The following is a 19,179-nucleotide window of genomic DNA, read 5'->3' on the forward strand; positions in this document are numbered from 1 at the left end:
CTTGCAATAAATATCGATTAATTCCTTTTAACCTATTTTGCTGTTTATGTTTTGGCACATCCAAATCCCCATATCCAGGATTGGTTGACATATCCTTTTTTACCCTCCCCTTTCCCCATATCCCCCTCCCTTTTCATTTTCCCACCATACCTGGTTATATTTACCCAATTCTTAAAACCTTTAACTACTGCTTAATGAAATCCTTATAAAACTGCTGAAACAAGGGAGTATTCAGCTTCTCCATATTTCTCTGCTTAGGCAAACGTTGCCAGATTTTGATATATAAGCCTTCCAAAGCAAAAAATCGGTGCTCACTGCTCAGTTGTAGGTTTGATTCTTAGGAAGACATAGACAGAAGAAAAACAACAACCAAGGACCTTAACTTGTTTTACTTTAGATAGGCTTACTTATAAGGACCTTCTTATGCTTCCAATTGTTATCTTTAATAAAGTTCCTTTTTTTAAAACCTTTGTGTCCCTCTGTGACTATATGGGAGGTCCCTTATCTCCAATCTTTATGAGACACCAGCATGGCACCATTGGCCCCCACTCCTGTCTAGCAAAGTCAATGAGCCAATAAGGAAAGAAAGGGGACTGGGCCGGGCCAGGCCAGAGCTCCGAGTCTGTATGGACACAGGCAGCTGTGGCTTGACTCGGGTACCCCCAAAGCAAGTTGCCTGCTGTGGAGGCACTCAACAGGAGGGAGGGGCCAGGAACACCAAAGAGGGACCTGAGAAGAGAAGGATCTGGGCTGCTCTATGCAAAACCACTGCAACAGAGCAAGGATAGAAACCGCTGCTCCAGGTGATTCTCATAGGCTGAAATGAACAAAATCCTGCTGGGGTGCACACCCTGCCACTGCTGAAGATTAGGGATGATCGAACGGTTCGGTTCGACCATCGGTTCGACTCGAACATTGGGTGTTCGAAATTCGGCCGAATTCCGAACTTTTTGCGGTTTCCCGTGATTGGCCCAGAAACATCAGTAAAAGCCTATTGAGGGGGCAGAAGTCTGCTAGGAATGTGATTGGAGTGACTACGGGTCCAGAGGCCAATCAGTAGCGAATACACCCCCCAGTATATAACATAGCCCCGCCAAAACTCTAGCACAGTAATACAGGGGCTGTGGAAGAGAGTGGAAGCATTTGTGTTTCTCTGCTGTATGGAGCTGTTCTTTTAGTGTGAGGAAAGGGATATGCAGTGTAGTTAGGGTACTATATACCACTATAGTTAGATTTAATAATCTAGTTTTTGTAGGGATACCTTTAAGTTTCAGGGTGACCGTAGTGTAGTTTAGGTGACCTGACTCTGCCATGTCAGGGTGAACATAGTGTAGTTTAGGGTGAACTGACTCTGCCATGTCAGGGTGACCGTAGTGTAGTTTAGGGTGAACTGACTCTGCCATGTCAGGGTGACCATGGTGTAGTTTAGGGTGAACTGACTCTGCCATGTCAGGGTGAGTGAACTCTGCCATGTCAGGGTGACTGTAGTGTAGTTTAGAGTGAACTGACTCTGCCATGTCAGGGTGATCCCACTATGCAGATTCTGGGTTAGGGGTATGCATATGTGTATATATATGTATATATATATATATACACACACACACACACACACACACACACACACACACACACACATATATATATATAAATATACACATATATTTATATATATATATACAGTGCCTTGCGAAAGTATTCGGCACCCTTGATTTCAGGCTTCAAAAATAAAGATATAAAACTAATTTTTTTGTGAAGAATCAACAACAAGTGGGACACAATCATGAAGTGGAACGAAATTTATTGGATATTTCAAACTTTGTTAACAAATAAAAAACTGAAAAATTGGGCGTGCAAAATTATTCAGCCCCTTTACTTTCAGTGCAGCGAACTCTCTCCAGAAGTTCAGTGAGGATCTCTGAATGATCCAATGTTGACCTAAATGACTAATGATGATAAATAGAATTCACCTGTGTGTAATCAAGTCTCCGTATAAATGCACCTGCGCTGTGATAGTCTCAGAGGTCTGTTTAAAGCGCAGAGAGCATCATAAAGAACAAGGAACACACCAGGCAGGTCTGAGATACTGTTGTGGAGAAGTGTAAAGCCGGATTTGGATACAAAAAGATTTTCCAAGCTTTAAACATCCCAAGGAGAACTGTGCAAGCGATAATATTGAAATGGAAGGAGTATCACACCACTGCAAATCTACGAAGACCTGGCCGTCCCTCTAAACTTTCAGCTCATACAAGGAGAAGACTGATAAGAGATGCAGCCAAGAGGCCCATGATCACTCTGGATGAACTGCAGAGATCTAGAGCTGAGGTGGGAGACTCTGTCCATAGGACAACAATCAGTCGTATACTGCACAAATCTGGCCTTTATGGAAGAGTGGCAAGAAGAAAGCCATTTCTTAAAGATATCCATAAAAAGTGTCGTTTAAAGTTTGCCACAAGCCACCTGGGAGACACACCAAACATGTGGAAGAAGGTGCTCTGGTCAGCTGAAAACAAAATCAAACTTTTTGGCAACAATGCAAAACGTTGTTTGACGTAAAAGCAACACAGCTCATCACCCTGAACACACCATCCCCACTGTCAAACATGGTGGTGGCAGCATCATGGTTTGGGCCTGCTTTTCTTCAGCAGGGACAGGGAAGATGGTTAAAATTGATGGGAAGATGGATGGAGCCAAATACAGGACCATTCTGGAAGAAAACCTGATGGAGTCTGCAAAAGACCTGAGACTGGGAAGGAGATTTGTCTTCCAACAAGACAATGATCCAAAATATAAAGCAAAATCTACAATGGAATGGTTCACAAATAAACATATCCAGGTGTTAGAATGGCCAAGTCAAAGTCCAGACCTTAATCCAAACGAGAAACTGTGGAAAGAACTGAAAACTGCTGTTCACAAACGCTCTCCATCCAACCTCACTGAGCTCAAGCTGTTTTGCAAGGAGGAATGGGCAAAAATTTCAGTCTCTCGATGTGCAAAACTGATAGAGACATACCCCAAGCGACTTACAGCTGTAATCGCAGCAAAAGGTGGCGCTACAAAGTATTAACTTAAGGGGGCTGAATAATTTTGCACGCCCAATTTTTCAGTTTTTTATTTGTTAAAAAAGTTTGAAATATCCAGTAAATTTTGTTCCACTTTCTGATTGTTTCCCACTTTTTGTTGATTCTTTACAAAAAATTACAGTTTTATATCTTTATGTGTGAAGCCTGAAATGTGGCAAAAGGTCGAAAAGTTCAAGGGGCCGAATACTTTCGCAAGGCACTGTACATACACATATATATATATATATATATATATATATATATATACACACACACACATATATATATATATATATATATATATATATACACACACACATATACACATATATATATATATATATATATATATATATATATATATATATATATATATATATATATATATATATATATATATATATATATACCCCTATACAGAAGTTCAGATGTCATGCCTGCCTCCAAACGCCAACAAAAAATGCCCAAAAAACGCCTGAAAAATGCCTGAAACAAAAATGCCCAGGTGTGAAAGGAGGGTAACACCATCCCTGTGCTACTGAAATTCTAAGAAAAATAATCTGTTTTTTTTTCTGGTTCTGGACATGCTACAGAGCTGAAACTTCACAGGTACACTTTTTAGACCCCCCCCCCCCCCGACACTAAATCCAAAGAAATCTCTTTTTTTTTCAATAATTTTTTTAATAATTTTGCTCTCTATCAAAAACGACAATTTTTAAGAACTGTTTTTTGCCTTAGTCATAGTCCCTGGGGCATGACCCAGAATCCTAGGCACTTTTTAGGGGCATTTATTGGGTTTTAGGGCTTCAAAATTGTGTTTTTTGATTCCAGAAGTTCGGGTCCCATTGATTTCAATGGGGTTCTGGAATCCGAACCAAACTTTCGGGAAATTCGGGTGTTCTGGTTGAACCAAACTTTTCAAAAGTTCGATCATCCCTACTGAAGATCCCAATTGTAAGAAGAGTAGAGGAATGGTTACACTTCCCATAGGATGCAATTAGAATTTATTAATAAAGTAAACAGAGACAATTGAGTACTGTCCGTGATACTTTTTTTATTTGCACTAACATACAATTTTTCAGGACAAGCTTTCAGGGTATGTCCCCTTCTTCAAGGTCCAAGCAGTACTGATCTTGGACCTTGAAGAAGGGGACATACCCTGAAAGCTTGTCCTGAAAAATTGTATGTTAGTGCAAAAAAAAAGTATCACGGACAGTACTCAATTGTCTTTGTCGCAAGTGCACTAATATGGCTACAATGACCTTAATAAAGTAAAAAAAAAAAACAGAGCAGGTAAGTATAACGTGTTTGTTATTTTTACCAAAAAAAAGACTTTAGTATCACTTTAAGGGCAATATACACTTTCAAATGTTTTCGTTGTTTTAGCTAAGTCCTATTGTAGTTTTATTCCCTGTGTTGATTGTTTGTCATACCTTGTAATGATGGGCTCACATGTTATGGCTGCAGTTTGCAGCTTCATGGCAGATCAGTTTCCGTATTAGTATTATTCAGTATTATTCCAGTAATATCAGTATTATTCCACTTCAAGAACAATAAAAGTAATTAGACAGTCCCAATGCCTCTGAATCACTTTCTCCCAGCACCCATAGGATAACAATACAAAACAAATAGGACAAGAACAAGTGAACTAGAACAAACTCTCAAATTGGTAAACATTTAAATGAATTTTCCATGCACTCTGTCAGCAGTTACTATAATTCACATCTAAACATAAAACAAAAAATATGTCTCAAATCATCATAGACAATTCATCAGCATTAGCATGATCAACGACCAATCAAGTAATTCCGCCTGGGATAGACACTTAATGGCCATGGATCAAATGGGCATCTCTAAAGTAGTTGAAGTCCCCATATTCTCCAGCGGTCACCCATGTTACAAAAAATGAACTCATAGCATAATTCCGTTTTTAAATTTATTGAAAAATGGTCCCCCCTTAGATAAAATGCACTTACACAAAGCACAAACTAAAAAGCAGTGTTCACAATCATATACTAATTGGCCAGCCTCCATTAATCTCACTGCACGTCACTGGTCATTGATCGTGGTCATTCCCAGGAAATTATGCGAACTGGCAACAGTCCTGGTAGCCACGTGATTATGTCCTGATTCGTTTCGTCATCACGACTTCTCCAACTATAGCGGTGCAATATTTTGAATATTCACATGATGTTGGACTTGTATTTAAAGGCACACGAGGTGGATTACATCTTATGAGAGCTACTAATGCTGATGAATTGTCTATGATGATTTGAGGCATATTTTTTGTTTTATTATTCCACTTAGCTTATCTCTAGGATCAGGCAACTTCTTGTTCTGGGTCACACAATGTCCAGTGCATGCTTTCCCATTTCCTCTGTGTTGCATCACAAATGTGTGAGTGCTAATGATATGAAGCATATACACTTTTTCTAATCATGAAACACAGCACACTTTAGTACAATCTATAAGTATTAGCCATTTGCTGCAGTAGTGCAGAAAACATCACAGCTGAACATAGACCCATCTCGACACATATTGAGGTTGGCTATTTGCCCCTGGTACACTGGATGGTGCTGTAGTAGTGCAGTCAAATATTAAGGCTGAACATAGAACTATTTTGACACACATGGGGTTAAATCTGGGAGCTGCCTGGTTACTATTGCCTGTCCTATGGTGTCCCGATCCTTCCTGTGGGTTGCTCTTTTTAAATAGTGTGGTGGCAACATACACTTGATGATGTCACATATGATGAAATGCATAGGAAGGAGCTAGAACGTAGGACGTAACCATGCATGCGTGAAGCCATGGTGGCCATTTTGGAGATTTGAATTTGGAGTCCTTGGCTAGTGTATCCTATACCCTCTGTTTACATTGGATCTTGTAAGCGCAATGGCCTAATAAATATTTTTAATGTATACATAGATATTTGCTATGGTGGGCATTTTTATTATGTTTTTATGCATGATGTCCAGGCTGATTGTGTAATCTTGTTAGAAACGAGTGCCCTGGGTTTCATAAGCGGAAGTCCATAAGACATCTAATGAGACTGTATGGTTGCCAGTTGGAGCGATTGATCATTACGGGGCTATGAGAGGTCCATTACTTACCAAACAGCATGTTTGACCACTGTGTATTAGTGGTCATTTATTTCTGGTAAGCTCCTGCCTGTTGCACCCAGGTGGCCTGGCCTATAATAGACTCTTCCTTGGGATCTGGAGATTTTCAAGCTCCTCCTGATTGCACTGCTATACTGAACTTTTTAGAGACTCTTTAGAGTTCTTCCTGTCACTGTGACTATCTCTATCCCTATATATCTGGGACTGATATTTAATTTAGTGAATTCCTGAGGATTGTATATTTATTCATCTACAGGAATTTTATGCACATACATATCCAGCTAACCCCTGTTTTTGTTTTGTTTTGTCATAGGAGTATATGCACATATCATTTATGAATTTGTATTTTATTGTGGTCTGTTTCCTTTTTTTGGCTTTCTGGGTATTAATTGTAGGATTTTTATGAACACATTTATATGTGCACGTTTTAAATATGTTCACAGATTGTTTTTTATCTTTTTCATTTGGTTAAGTTATAGCATTGCACATTTTAGCTTCCCATATTCATATACTTAGTACACAAGTATTGTGTCAGCAGCTTTTTTTAAAATAGGTTTTATGGGCCATAGCACGAAAATCTTCCATTTTCCTTTTAATGATATGAAACTGCATGGTAATCTCTTTTTTAATTACTCTACCTAGTTGTGTCTGTTTCAGATCTAATTAATAGTTAGCTCTCACCTGCAGAACACTAGACTGAAAGACCCAGGGATTATGAGATAGTTTCTTCACAGGAAGTGTCAGGTCTTACACCACAGACAGAGGTCATGCATTACCCTGCGCTGTGTTATGTCACATGCCTCATGAATACAAAAAAGAAACTGCTGACACTGGAAAGTTAAGATTTACCCTACTATAAGCTGTGCGTACAGGGCAACAAATTACACCATGCAACTACATGATCAATGCACAACATATGCAGGTGAAAACATAAGGTGCAAGGAAGAAGGTTTTTTAATACCTTTAAAAATAACACCTACAGTTGATCAGTAAGCACCTGGAACTCATTTTTTGCTTTGGAAGTTCGGTAACTAATTTTTATTCATTGCACACCCACTTCAGGCAGACAGAGCATTCAACAAAGTTGCTATTTCTGCTTTACATTATTTGTATATTTTCCCCTTGTGGCTCTAAACAGATCTATGGAATATAATGTTGGCATGCTACTAAAATATAATGATAAAACTAATTCTCAACTTTTGTGGAAAGCAAATAAACAAACAAGTCACTGTAATATTTTATCTCTTTCTCTCACTAGAATGGAATCGGTGATTTGTTTTCCTATCAGAAAAAAAAAGCTATGTAATTCAAACAAGTCAGAAAATGGCTGATTTGCTATATTTTTATACATTTAATATATAAAGTTAGCAAAAGCGAATAGATATTTCTTGAAAATTCTGCTGACGAGTGAGTTAGAATAATTCAGAGTAAATCATTTTGTATTTTTCCACTGCTCCATGTCAAAAAGGAAAAAAAAATTGAGACCATGAAAATTATTTGTATTAGTTCAGCTGCAGTATGGTGCATTAGCCATCATTTCTAAAATGATGCTTTACTTCTAAAAAATTGCATAGGTTGTGTTTCTGAGATTCATTTACATTTGATATCAAAGGTAATATGTCACTAACAGCAGTTCATAGTACTTAATATGTTATGTACAAAGGTGCATTTTTATTTTTGCACCCACCACCTCAAGAAGGTGTTTAAAAGGACCGAGTAATAAACAAATGAGGCTGATGTCAAAGACTGCTTATCCATATATTCTGTGGGCTATGAGCCTAATTTCTTGAGGTTTAAACCTGAGCTCAAGGTAAGAAAACATAGATGAGCTGTTTTAAAAGTCAAATATTTGGAAATCTGTTTCATTGTCTACGGATCCAGATACCCTTGCCGGACAGCATGACCCTGTTAGTGATCTCACTTACTCCCTGCAATTTGACAATGCAAATTTGCCTATTCCCAACCTGCTGATCGGACAGTAAGGCTCCGTTCTCACCTAGGCATTCCAGATCATGAGCGGAATCGCCGGGATTCTGCCCAAGATTCTGAATCGCTGCAAAACGCAGGACTTGCTTGCAATCCCCGTTACTTTCAATGGCAACTCAATCGTGGCGTTAGATTTGCTTTAAGGCTCCGTTCACACATAGGCATTCCAGATCACGGGCGGAATTGCCACGATTCTGACCACGATTCCAAATCACTGCAAAAATGTGGTACGCGCTTGCAATCTCCGTTACTTTCAATGGCACCCCAATCGCGGCGCGATTTTGCTGTGATTGTTGCCCGACGAATCACGGTAAAATTGCACAAATAAAACTGCAGGACGCCTCTTGCCCAAAAGAAGTTCCAGAAGATCTTTTTACAGGCGCAGTGATTTTAATGATGCCTAAAGTGAAACAATAAAAATGAAAAATTCCTCCAAATATAGTGCCTGGGAGGGTCCCCTTAGTCTGCCTGTAAAGTGGTGCATCTGTACCATGTATAGAACCTGATGCAGCAACACTGGCATTTATAAAGAAAAAAGATTACATTTAATTACTTCCCACCCGCCCTATAGGCGATTGACGGCGAGAAAGTGGTTGCATTATCCTGACCGGATGTCATATGACGTCTGCAGCAGGATAATGAGCTCTACGCGCCCCCGCGATCGGTGCTGTGGCGTGTCACTCTGACACACCGCATCTCTGATCTCGGTAAATAGCCTACTGACGTAGGCTCTTTACCATGTGACCACATAGTACACAGGAAGAGCCATTGAACTGCTTTCCTTAGTTCGTGCCTGACAGGCACGAGTATAGGAGAGCCGATCTGCAGCTCTCCTGACAGGGGGGGGGGGTCTGCACTGGTAATCAGAGCATTGATTACCAGTGCAGATCATTAGAGGGTAGTGCCACTAGAACCACCAGGGATGCCCACCATGGCCTCCAGGGATGGCAATCGGGGCTCAGGGAGCCTGCCAGTGCCCTCCCCATCAGTGCTGCCCGCCAGTGCCCTCCCCACCAGTGCTCATCATTGCCATCTGTCAGTACCCCCCACCAGTGCACATTATTGCCCACCAGTGCCGCCTATCAGTGCCCATTAGTGCCCATCAGTGCCGATCAGTGCCGTCTATCAGTGCCCATCAGTGGCACCTATCAGTGCCCATCAGTGCCCATCAGTGCCATCTATCAGTGCCACCTATAAGTGCCCATCAGTGCCACCTATCAGTGCCCATCAATGCTGCCTATCAGTGCCCAGCAGTGCTGCCTATCAGTGCCCACCAATGCTGCATATCAGTGCTACCTATCAGTTCCACATATCAGTGCCCATCAGTGCTGCCTATCAGTGCTGCCTATCAAGTGCCGCATATTTGTGCCACCCCATCAGTGCCTCCTCATCAGTGCCTGTCAGTGTGGCCTCATCAGTGCTCATCAGTGCAGGATAAAACTTATCTATTTACAACATTGTATAACATAAACAAAAAAAACTTTTTTTTTCTTCTAACTTTTCAGTCTTTTTTTATTTGTTTAGCAAAAAAAGAAAAAAAACTTGCAGTGATCAAATAACACCAAAAGAAAGCTCTATTTATGGGGAAAAAATGACATAAATTTGGTTTAGGTATAGTGTTGCATGACCGCACAATTGTCATTCAAAATGCAACAGCGCTAAAAGCTGAAAATTGGCCTGCGCAGGAAGGGGGTGAAAGTGCCCTGTATTGAAGTGGTTAAATTGCCGGCAATACAAAACAATTGGCGGCAATACAAATATGTAAAATTAAAAATGGCGTGGGGACCCCCCAATCCATACCAGGCCCTTTGAGTCTGGTATGGATTTTAAGGGAAACCCCATGCCAAAGGAAACAAAAATGACGTGGGACCCCCCCCCTCCAAATCCATACCAGACCCTTATCCGAGCAAGCAAACTGGCAGGTCAGGAAAGAGGAGGGGGGCGCCCCCCCGAACCATACCAGGCCACATGCCCTCAACATGAGGGAGTGTTTTGGGGCACAGGGACTCTGCCCCCCCACCCCAAAGCAACTTGTCTGCATATTGATGGGGACAAGGGCCTCTTCCCGTTGACCCTGGGCTGTGGTTGTTGGGGTCTGCTGGCAGGGAGCTTTTTGGAATATATCGGAGATCCTGGCCCCCCATGTGAATGGGTATGGTATACATAGTACTCCAACCCAATCACCAGAAAAGTGTAAAAAATATAAATAAAAACACACACAGTTTTTGACAACTCCTTTATAAAAAAAAAAAAACAATGTCCCCCGATGTAGATCTGTTGTCAATCATGACGCCTGCAGCCACCGCTAGACCCGGGAAAAAAAAAAGCTCCTACATTCTCTGCCACTTGACAGTTCTTACATTGATAAGATAGTAAAGGAATTGTCAAAAACTGTGTGTGTGTGTTTTTATTTCTTTTTGATAGTTTTTTGGTTAACGAGTAGGGGTACAATGTACTCCATACTCATTCACATGGGGAGGCAAGGATCTGGGGGCCCCATTGTTAAAGGGGGCTTCCAGATACTGATAAGCCCCCTGCCTGCAGACCCGCACAACCACAGATCAGGGTTGTGGGGAAGAGGCCGTTGTCCCCATCAACATGGGGACAAGGTGCTTTGAGGCAGGGGGGCACCCCCCCCCCCATGTTGAGAGCATGTGGCCTGTTTGCTTCCCCCTCTTACCTGGCCTGCCAGGCTGCAAGTTGGATAAGGGTCTGGTATGGATTTTGGGGGGCACCCCACATCATTTTTTTAATCTTGGCATTTTTTTAAACATATTTCAATTGCTGGCAATGTTTTTTATTTCATTCAGCTGTCAGCAGGGAAGCCCATTAACAGTTGATGACGCATCCGTTGTTAAGGATGCCGCCGCCAGCTTCCTGGCCCACTCCTTAACAACCAGCTATTCACTGCAGCCTGATTGGGCAAAGCTTTGCTCAATCAGGGCTTAGAATGCACTGTTCAGCGCACAGTGCATTGTGTGGCGTTGGGTGGGCGAACATCCTGCCGAGCTCCCTGCTAATTCAGGTGTTTGACGAAAGGACAAACAGGCAATGTTCAGGCCAAACTTTTTCTCGGCTCAAATTATTCCCCCTACTATATTGCAGATTTCATATCTACTTCGGATTACACCAATTCAGTTAGCGGTCAGAAGATTAACTACATTTTGAGTCTTTGATCTCCAAATTCCACAAATGGCTACATGGAGTTTTTAGTCATGTGACTGTAAGTCACCCAAAAATACCAATGTAGTTTACACCTGAACAGCATGTCTTCTGAAAGGCTCCCATAGACTACTATCGATGAGAATTTGTAATGTTTTCATAATGCCCCTATTATTTTAAATAATGGCCAAAATCAGAGCTGTTGCATGTGTGAGAATTTTTATTGTTCCTTCATCATCTGCTCCCTAAGCAAACAGATGGTTTGAATTACTCTGTCAATTAGTGCTTGTCACCCTTGGGTTTTGTAAAGGAAGGGGAGTTTCTTAAGTCTAACATAAGCAAAAATTAAAAGTGCACTCTAAAGTTATAGGACCCACTGTAGGCTTTAGAGACAGTGGATTTGGAAAAATAATGGCATAAACATTAAGCACTCAGGACACTTTTCAGCACTGTAGGTCTGTTTTACTAAAGTGTGAAGCATATGGAAGATTGGTTATGTTCAGTAATCATGGAACATATGTTTGTGGAAAGTGGCATAAACAAACATAAGATTTTCAGCACACATATCTGTAAGTGTGCAAAATAGCAAAAAAAAACAAAACAACAAATTGGCCCTGTTTAACAATTCACGTTAAATCAGAGGGTTTGCACACTTTTGCAAACATATGGAGCAAATGACAGATCAAACCAGGTGGAGCAAATGACAGATCAAACCAGGACAGGGGCTTTTGGAGAGAACTGCAGGGTAGGCTCTTGCCTACTGACTATGGGCCTTGGCTTTTGAGGTGGCTCTATTCTTGGGAAGTCCGTGCCTGGGGAACCCTTGGAATGGTCTTGCTTTGTATTTGGGTTTCCCCCCCCCCCCCGAAAAACACAGACTCTGGAAATGTAGGTGTGGGATATTAATTTGGGTCATTTGTGCCCTTCCAGCAATGACTGCTTTAGTCTGTGAGATGTAGAGTAGATGTTAATATTATCATCTCAAAACAACCTGATTCTGGGGTCTCCTGCTATAATCTGTTTACAAAGGTGTTTTTTTCTCAGGGTATCATTTCCTAAATGTGTGCCTCCTAGGTGTGAATTTCCATTGTTAATTGAGTCACCTATTGTTTCTGTCTGTCTGCTCATCTCTTGAAGATGTGATTAATACTGTGTCTACTTCAGCTTGTTATCGAACCATTGGGGGATGTTTTGTTTATGCGTATGATAATGTGTAAAGTACTTTGTGTATCCAGGGTTGTGGGCTTGGTACCGAATGGTCTGGGCACCTAGGCTTGTTTAAGTGACTCATTTTTTAATCAGGTTAATGTTTATGTTTATGTTGGCTGTTTCTTAGCTATGTTAATTATATTCCTGCTTACAGTTTGCATTATTATGCAATTAGGCTAATCTGATCTTGTGTGCTATATATTCTTTATGGATTTTCAATAAAGAGTTCCAGTTTGCATCTAATCTAGTATCATCTAGTCCTTGGGTGCTCAGCCATAATACCTGGTTCCTGGGTCCAGACTGGAGGAAGTGGTATACTGATGGAAGCAAACAAGCTGGATGCTGGATGGTTCCGTCACAGAGCATATACTGTATAATGAAGTTAAGGGCAGGTATGCTGAGAAGGAAGCCCATTGCTTCTTAAAGCAGTAGTAAACTGCAGAATTTGATTTAAAAAAAATCCCCTACAAGGCAATTACATAATGTGCTAGTATGCATCGCACACGAGCACATTGTGAAATTCTGATCTCAGAATGAAGCCCTCCAGCAGTGTGCTGTCACTGCTGACAGGGCTTCCACCTTCACCCGGTCTTCCTTCGGGGATCGCAGGCTCCGGCAGCTTGAATGGCCAAGCAGCAACAACGTCACTCCAGGCACATGCGCACAGGAGTCATGGCCGCAGCACAGTGCTCTAAAGGAAGGTGGAAATAGACTTGTACAAGTCAAACATTTAATTATGTGCAGAGAATTATTTAAAAAATATTGCCTGTTCAATTAAATGACTTAACTCTTAAATTTGAGAGTCTCCAAGGTGGCATTTGCATTTTAGCTCACTAACTACCTAAACAAATAAGTCCCTAATATGCAAGTTTTAGAATCTAAAGCTGAACTTCAGAGAAACAACTAAATACGCAGGTAAATTACATATATTAGAGCTTTTGTGCCTACCAAAGGATTTATATTCCTGCCCATCTATTCCTGAGATTTGCACAATTCTGCCTGATAGCACAGTAAGCCGGGACTCTACTGCAAAAAAATTCTCGTCCCTCGATCTTTTCCATCAACCAGCATGTGACTGCACAGCTAAGGAGAAGCAGAAGGCTAAGCTCATCTCTTTGTCACATTGCACTTTCCTATCAGCATGCTTCTTGTTAACATATGACCACTGCAGGACAGCTAATTGGCTTCACATGCTGCTTCTGACTCTCCCAATCTGAGCTGTGCTATATAGGAGGTCACAAGGGGCTGATATCAAGTCAAATTTAGGTACTTGCACCAGTTGAAATTAACTATTTTAATGACACATACCTGCGAGATTTCGTGTTTTTTTTTTATCTGTTTAGATATCTGTTTACTGCTTAAACAATTGGTAGAGATACACTATAGATAAATGGGTATGCATTTTGAAACTGCTTTTTATGGATTAAATGTAATGTATTGATATACTGTATATTAAAATTACATTATACAGTGTGCTGGTGAATATCTTCCAAAATGTAAAACTGATCAAATACGAACAGTAAAAAACCTACAGATGAGAGGATTGTATGAAAACAAACAAAAGGACACCACTACAATTCAACCTATGCCAATGGTAAGCTCGATATTTAACATATTTAAGCTTTTATTTTTCTGCTTTGTCCAAATAATTATATTAAATTACATGTGTTTTAGGGGGGATAATAATATTAATTATATGCTTAAGACTAAACAGTGTTCTGGTTTATTATGTATTAAGAGTAGCTCTTGTGTGAGAAAAAATAAAATAATGTAATTTGCATTGTGTCTAGGTCAACAACTTAAAAATCTGTGATTAATATAGGCTAAATCAGGCAAATACTCAAAAAAAATGTTATGTATTAAAGGGGATGTTTTTGAAACCTGGCATTCAGATGGTTTAATAATCCTTGAAACTGCTGTAGAGGTTCCCAGTTCAAATCTCAGAAATCACTTGTAAATTCAAATGTAATATTATTAACTGTGAAACATGGTTTAAAGGCCATTGTGTACTTGTAAAATGGTGGTGGGATGGTGAATGTCGAACATGCTAAATTAAATGAAAGATTATATGCAACTTTATTTGGTAATATTTAAATTTAAATAATGTGTGTATGTATACACCGATCTGCCATAACATTTTGACCACTGACGGGTAAAGGGAATTTCTCGTTACAATGGCATCTGAAAATTGGCGGGATATATTAGGCAGCAAGTGAACATGTTGTCCATGAAATTGATGCAATGAAAGCAGAAAAAAAAAAATGGGCATCAAAGTTTGTTGTTGTGTATGGGGCTGTAAAGCCCATGGGTTGTTGTTGTGTATGGGGCTGTAAAGCCCATGGTGACCCATGTCTACAGCAAAAGCTTCTATAATAGTCACATGAACATCAGAACTGGACTACGGTGCAATGGAAGAAGGTGGCCTGGTCTGATGAATCACGTTTTCTTTTACATCATGTGGATCAATGGGTGTGTGTGCGTCACTTACCCGGGGAAGAGATGGCAGGTCGGAAGAGGCAGTGTTATGCTTTGGGCAATGTTCTGTTGGGAAACCTTGGGTCCTGCCATTCATTTAGATGTTACCTTGGTGTCCACGCCTCAATGGGTCAGGGCAGTTTTAGCAAAAGCGTGCCATACTCAGTATTAGGTGGGTGGTCATAATGTTATGGCTGATCAGTGTAAATATATATATATATACACATATACACACCATACCCTGCAGTATTCTGTCTAATGCTGCTCTTTGTTCTTTTTTTTCTTTTTTTTTAATTAGCTATTTATTTATTTTTTTCTTTGAAGCATAACAGTGGGTAGCAGGAGGTGAGGTGAGGAGATAGAGGTCATTTAGCTTTAAAGCGGAGTTCCACCCTAAAATGATACTTACCTCCATCTTCTTGCTCCGGGTCACCTGAAAAACAAATGGATAATCGCATTTTTTTTTTAATAACCTTGTTTAGAAGAAAATATACTTACCTTACTTCCTCTTCCTCCCCTCGGCGGCCACGGCGATTCGTCACTTCCTGGCTTGCAATGATTCCTGGAAGCTGAACGTCATCGCTCCCAGGAATCTATGCACATGCACCGGCCCCTATGTCAGTTCCGGTGCAGGCGCCATCATACCTTGCTAAACAGCTTCTGGGCATGCCCAGAAGCTGTGCAGGGATGATGCTGCGGCACCGTAAGTGACGGCGGGGCCGGTGCAGTGCATCGTGGGAGCCAAGAAGACAGAAGAGGACACAGAAGAGGATCGCGCTGGCTTCAAGCAGCCCACACCTGAGATGGCAGCGCCGGACAATACATTTTCAAGGTAAGTATTTCTTTTAAAAGGTAAGTGCAACCCGGGACAGATCAGAGACTAGCCATTGTGGAATGCACTAGCCCTGACTGTCCCGGGGGTATTTTTATTAAAAAAAACTTTCCCAGGGTGGAACTCCGCTTTAAGTCCAGTTTGAAAAATATAGTAGGAATGCATATTCATTGTAATTTTACTTTTTTATATATAATCACCTGATCCTCTCCATACCAAATGGGGTTTTTTAATCAGACCTGTGCAATAGCGTTGAGTGGAAGAAATGTTTAGAAGTTCTTTTTAGTTTTGAACAGAATAAGGAAGGGATAAAACTCTCAAAATTATTCATTGTTGTTTGTCCCCCATTTTCATGTGGAGACAGGAGGTGATAGACAATATCCCCAGTGGAGACATAGACTTAAGCAAAAAAACTAAAAAACTTGTTTTTAGTACAATAGGAGAAGGTCTGGGTGTTAATATTGTCTGGGCCTTTCTATTCCAGTGACAGCTGTTTTTCTTATTTCTGCTCCTGCTATCAAAAGGGCATGAACCAATATGAAATCCCTCAATTGTCACAGAAAGCAATAGAACTTGACAGACATTTTTTTAAAGACAAGGTCTGTCCACAACTGTGAAAAGCTGGCTGGAGTTAGGTTAAACCCCCAAAAAATGAACTTCTCTTATCTGGTCCCTTTAGTTCTTTAAATACCAGTGGTACATAGTTTTAACAGTTTGAAAGGCAAAACATTTCCTGGTAATCTGGCAAGAAATGTCATAACTGGCTGTGCTTTCTTCATCTACTGAGTGTTATCACTTAGCATTGCTCTCTCTGTGGACTACGGAACCCCCCCTCCATATTAACTGCTTGCCGACCGCCCGCCGTAGTTGTACGGCGGCAGACTGGCGCTCCCAGGCAAAGCGTCATACATGTACGGTGCTCGCCTGGGAGGAGCTAGGGGGCGATCGCGGTGCGCTCCCTCCCCCGCTCGTCAGCTGGGGAGCCAGCGTGTGTGACCGCAATCTCGCAATCTCCCGCAGCAGTGAGAGAAGGACAGACGGCTGATGTAAACACAGCCGTCTGTCATTCTCACTGAAGTAATGACAGAGGCTATGTGATCCTGCTGTATAGGATTGCATGTCTCAGTGATTACTTCACAAGCCACGCCCCCTGACAGTTAGAATCATGCCCCTAGGGACACACTTAACCCCTTGATCACCAGTAAAGTTAACCCCTTCTCTATCAGTGTCATTTTTAAAGTAACAGTGCATATTTATAGCACTGATTACTGTAGTAATGTCACTGGTACCCCCAAAAGTGTAAAAAATGTCAGTTAGTGGTCTGATCTGTCCGTCGCAATGTCGCAGTCCCGCAAAAAAAATTGCAGATCGCCGCCATTACTAATTTAAAAAAAGCCAATAAAAATGACATAAATCTTTCCCATAGTTAGTAAACGCAATAACTTTTTCGCAAACCAATAAAAATACGCGTATTGCGATTTTTTTTTTTACCAAAAATATGTAGCAGAAAATAAATTGGCCTAAAATGTTAAAAAATTTTGATTTTTAGTTTTTTTTTTTTGAGAATTTCATATAAAAAAATGTGAAAAATGTTGTTATTTTTTCAAAATTGTCCCATTTTTTTGTTTATAGCGCAAAAAATAAAAATCGAACAGGTGATCAAATACCACCAAAAGAAAGCTCTGTTTGTTGGGAAAAAAAGGACGTCAATTTCATTTGGGTACAACTTTGCACGACCGCGCAATTGTCTGTTACAATCACACAGTGCCAAATCGCAAAATAGGGCCTGGTCTTTCAGCAGCCAAATCCTCTGGGGCTAAAGTGGTGAGGAGGAGATGTTCTGTTGTCCTGCCCTGGGGTGACAATGCTGCTTCTCCATGGACACAGTATAGTGAGTGAGCATTGTCATCATAGGTCTGGAGGTGTTTTATTTGCAGAAATACTAGTTGAAAATAAAGTAAAAAAAAAGGATAAAAAGAAAACAAATGCATCTAAGGACTGGCAAACTGCAATATATTAGATTTTTGGTTTGGGCTTTAAATTCTGATATTTTACAATTTTTTAGCTTTTTTTAGGACTTATTTAAATTTTAATATTTAAAACCACTAAACAAGTGATGTCAGGTTTAAATTGAAAATGAAAGACTTATTGTCCAGGCTAAAGTAGCTATTTATGAAGGAAGACCCTGAAAAAACCAAAGAATGACTGCTAGGAAAAATACAAGTGTGGGGCAGTAAAATAGTTGAAATGTTTTTAACTGGAGATACAATAGTTCTTTCACATACGCTGGTGATGTCAATACGGTCTGCATCATTTATTTATATGTGTTCTGTTTTATCATTCAAAAGTCTGAAGAAACAAGGAGAAAAGTGCGACCTGCAATATCCAAGGAAGGACTCACCAGCACAATACAACAGAGGATGTCTCTGATGGCAGAGGTTTTCGACAGTAAAGAAGAAAGGCTTACAAACCAGAAGAAACGCTACAGTTTGGTTGACCTTGACAGTCCTAAGAATTACAGTGGTGACACAAAAGAACTAGACACAATAGATGTCAAGAGACTACACAATCCCACTGATCAGCTGAATAAAGAGCTGTCAGCCAACGCACAACTGCCACAGAATGTTATCAAGGAGCTAAACCTAGTTCTTCGCAAAAACAGAAAAGACCAGAATGAATGCCTGTAATTCAAAAGCAATTTCAGATATAACATGGAGTATATACTTTCAATTAAAAGGAAATTTCAGCTTATATCATTTTGATTTCAAACAATACATAATGTGAAAACTATCATTTTTTCTTCCACAAATTGTTAAGCACATAAAGCAATAGGTGGATATAAAAATAATTATACACTGTGGATCTATTATTTTTTTTTTGTTTTTTTCCTCCAAGCCGTCTAACTCTGTCTTCTCAATCAATAAAAATTGGTCATATTGTAAAAGCAACCTTACTGTCTCATTGCTTTGGGTGAAGGATGATTTGATATCAGTTAGTTCTTTCTCCTGTTAAAATCTCTCAGAGAAAGGCATCAAAGATACTACAATGCTTGAGCTGCCCCATCCACTAACCTGCAGCAAAAGTATGTACTTGATAGGTGGGCTAAGTTGCTATAAGGTTTTAGTTAGCAGATAAACTGCATTTTGCGGTTTGCAAAGTTTATCTTTTAATAATTCAGTGAGGTTAAAGCGGAGTTCCGGGCACAGATGTCATTTTTTAACAAACATACCCCCGGGACAGTCAGGGCTAGCACATTCCAAATGGCTAGCCTCTGATCTGTCCCGGTTCGTACTTACCTTTTAGAAGAAATACTTACTTATAAAATTTCTTCCACAGC

General features: G+C 40.4%; 1 protein-coding gene across 1 annotated transcript in view; it reads left to right on the forward strand.

The window, feature by feature from the left end:
* Window positions 1–18,719, forward strand: part of ARAP2 (ArfGAP with RhoGAP domain, ankyrin repeat and PH domain 2) — a 570,354-nt gene extending 551,635 nt beyond the window's left edge. Inside the window, exons 32-33 of the mRNA XM_082248393.1 lie at window positions 14,007–14,129; window positions 18,191–18,719. Coding sequence (XP_082104519.1) covers window positions 14,007–14,129; window positions 18,191–18,529 — 462 coding nt within the window. The 3' untranslated portion in view covers window positions 18,530–18,719. The remainder of the gene's footprint in view (window positions 1–14,006; window positions 14,130–18,190) is intronic.
* The last annotated feature ends 460 nt before the right edge of the window (window positions 18,720–19,179 follow it).

The sequence above is a fragment of the Pelophylax lessonae genome (genome assembly GCF_965119305.1).
Source record: "Pelophylax lessonae genome assembly, chromosome: 1".
Taxonomy (NCBI): Eukaryota; Metazoa; Chordata; class Amphibia; order Anura; family Ranidae; genus Pelophylax; species Pelophylax lessonae.